Source organism: Diachasma alloeum, unplaced genomic scaffold (genome assembly GCF_001412515.2).
Source record: "Diachasma alloeum isolate Michigan unplaced genomic scaffold, Dall2.0 Dall_scaffold_00179, whole genome shotgun sequence".
Taxonomy (NCBI): Eukaryota; Metazoa; Arthropoda; class Insecta; order Hymenoptera; family Braconidae; genus Diachasma; species Diachasma alloeum.
In genome coordinates this window covers 4,146,977-4,148,962 of record NW_021680345.1, presented here as the reverse complement: position 1 = coordinate 4,148,962, position 1,986 = coordinate 4,146,977, and the positions used below count along the sequence as shown (strand labels likewise).

General features: G+C 41.2%; 1 protein-coding gene across 1 annotated transcript in view; it reads right to left on the bottom strand.

Moving 5' to 3' along the window:
• The window catches only part of LOC107043647 (akirin-2), a 6,561-nt gene that overhangs the window by 3,678 nt on the left and 897 nt on the right, over positions 1–1,986 (bottom strand). Inside the window, exon 2 of the mRNA XM_015265225.1 lies at positions 44–243. Within this exon, the coding sequence (XP_015120711.1) occupies positions 44–243 (200 nt within the window). The remainder of the gene's footprint in view (positions 1–43; positions 244–1,986) is intronic.

Here is a 1,986-nt window from a genome sequence, read left to right as displayed (position 1 = left end):
CCAAATCCTCACGCAAAAAACTCTCAGTAGAAAACCTTCTCACTTGTCTGAACGTGAAAAGTGGCTTCTCCTTGCCACTGGGGCTCTGACTGTATCCACTAGCACCACATCCAGCTGGGCTCGCTGGTCCCTCCATATCAGACGAGTCACCGCTGCTGCCATTGCCACCCTGTGGATTGAAGTGCAGCTGTTTGCGTCTGTGCAATCGGCGAATTTCCTCCCTGATGTTGGCAGCCATTTTTTCTTCATGAATCATAAATACCAAAAAATTACTCCAAAACCCTCGGTAGCCCTTCCCCCGGTTCTTCTCCCCCAAGAAAAAAAATAATTCAGTAGGGAAATGATAAAACGGTTTAAGTCGACATACCTCGCACTTGCGTTTTTGAGAAATATTTCCGAATCTAAGGGAGATAGCGAAATTCTCGTAATTATATTTGTTGTAGCACTCACTCGGCTCTACAAAAAAGGTTATAACAACAATTTCGCTGTTTCCCTTAGATTTGAAGATATTCAGTGAAAACTGGTCAATAGTCAAAATTGACTTCCGTTTTACCACTTCGCTACTGAATTGTTTTGTTCACGAGGGATGCATCTCCTGCAGGAACTCTGTTCAAAGGCCCCCTAGACCCCCTGGGAGTCCAAACTTCCCATTATGACGCTCCCAACCTCCAGAAAGAGCCCCAAAGGTTCCACGTCCGTTACGCCATTACCATATGATTTACACGGGCGTAAATATATCCCTGAGTCACTCTATTTCCATTCCCATTGCCATTTGTTCTTTCTTAATCATGTAAACCAAAAAAATTATTCAAAACTCTCAGTACCCCTTCCCCCCAGAGTTCTCTTAATAAATACTTTCATCATCTTCATCATTCTCTCCCAACAAAAAAATCAAACAAAAAATTCCTTCGACCCCCAGAGGTGCATCTCCCGCATCCTCTCTCTCCTCCCTCTCCCCGACCCTAGGAAATCCAAAATTCCAATTTCCAAACTCCCAAAAGAAACCCAAAGGTAGCGACGTCCGTTACGACATTACCGTATGATTTACACGTATGTAAATCCATTCCTCGCCCACTCTATTTCCATCTCCAATGCCATTTTTCTTCATCAATCATAAAAACTAGAAAAATGACTCCAAAAAAATCCTTTGTCGTTAATTTTTCTGGTGCTGCTTGATGATTTTAATTGGTCCTAGCGCCTGAATTTTTCTAGAAAATTCTCCTGCGTGCATAAAAACCAAAAATATGACTAAAACCCTCAGAAACCGCTCCCTTCCCCAAAAAAAAAAAACAAATAAAAATTGCCTTGTCATTGTTTTTTGAGACTGCAAGATAATTTCAATTGGTCTTAGCCCATGAATTTTCATAGGAAATTCTCTTTTGATCGATATGGTGATATCCTCCAACTGAAAAAGCAAGCATCATTTCTCCAGGAAATTCTCCGTGCATAAAACCAAAAAAATTACTCTAAAACCCTCCCCCCCCAAAAAAAAACAAATAAAAATTGCCTTGTCAATTTTTTTGAGGCTGCAAGATAATGTCAATTGGTCTTAGCCCATGAATTTTCCTACGAAATTCTCCTTCTTCTTTTGATCGATATGGTGATATCCTCCAACTGAAAAAGCAAGCATCATTTCTCCAGGAAATTCTCCGTGCATAAAACCAAAAAAATTACTCTAAAACCCTCCCCCCCCAAAAAAAAACAAATAAAAATTGCCTTGTCAATTTTTTTGAGGCTGCAAGATAATGTCAATTGGTCTTAGCCCATGAATTTTCCTACGAAATTCTCCTTCTTCTTTTGATCGATATGGTGATATCCTCCAACTGAAAAAGCAAGCATCATTTCTCCAGGAAATTCTTCGTGCATAAACCCAAAAAGATGACTCCAAACCCTAGAAACCCCTTCCCCGTCGCCTCCCCCAAATAACAAATGTCTTTGTCACCCAGAGAGATGCATCTCCCGCAGTCCCCTCTCCCCCCCCCCACC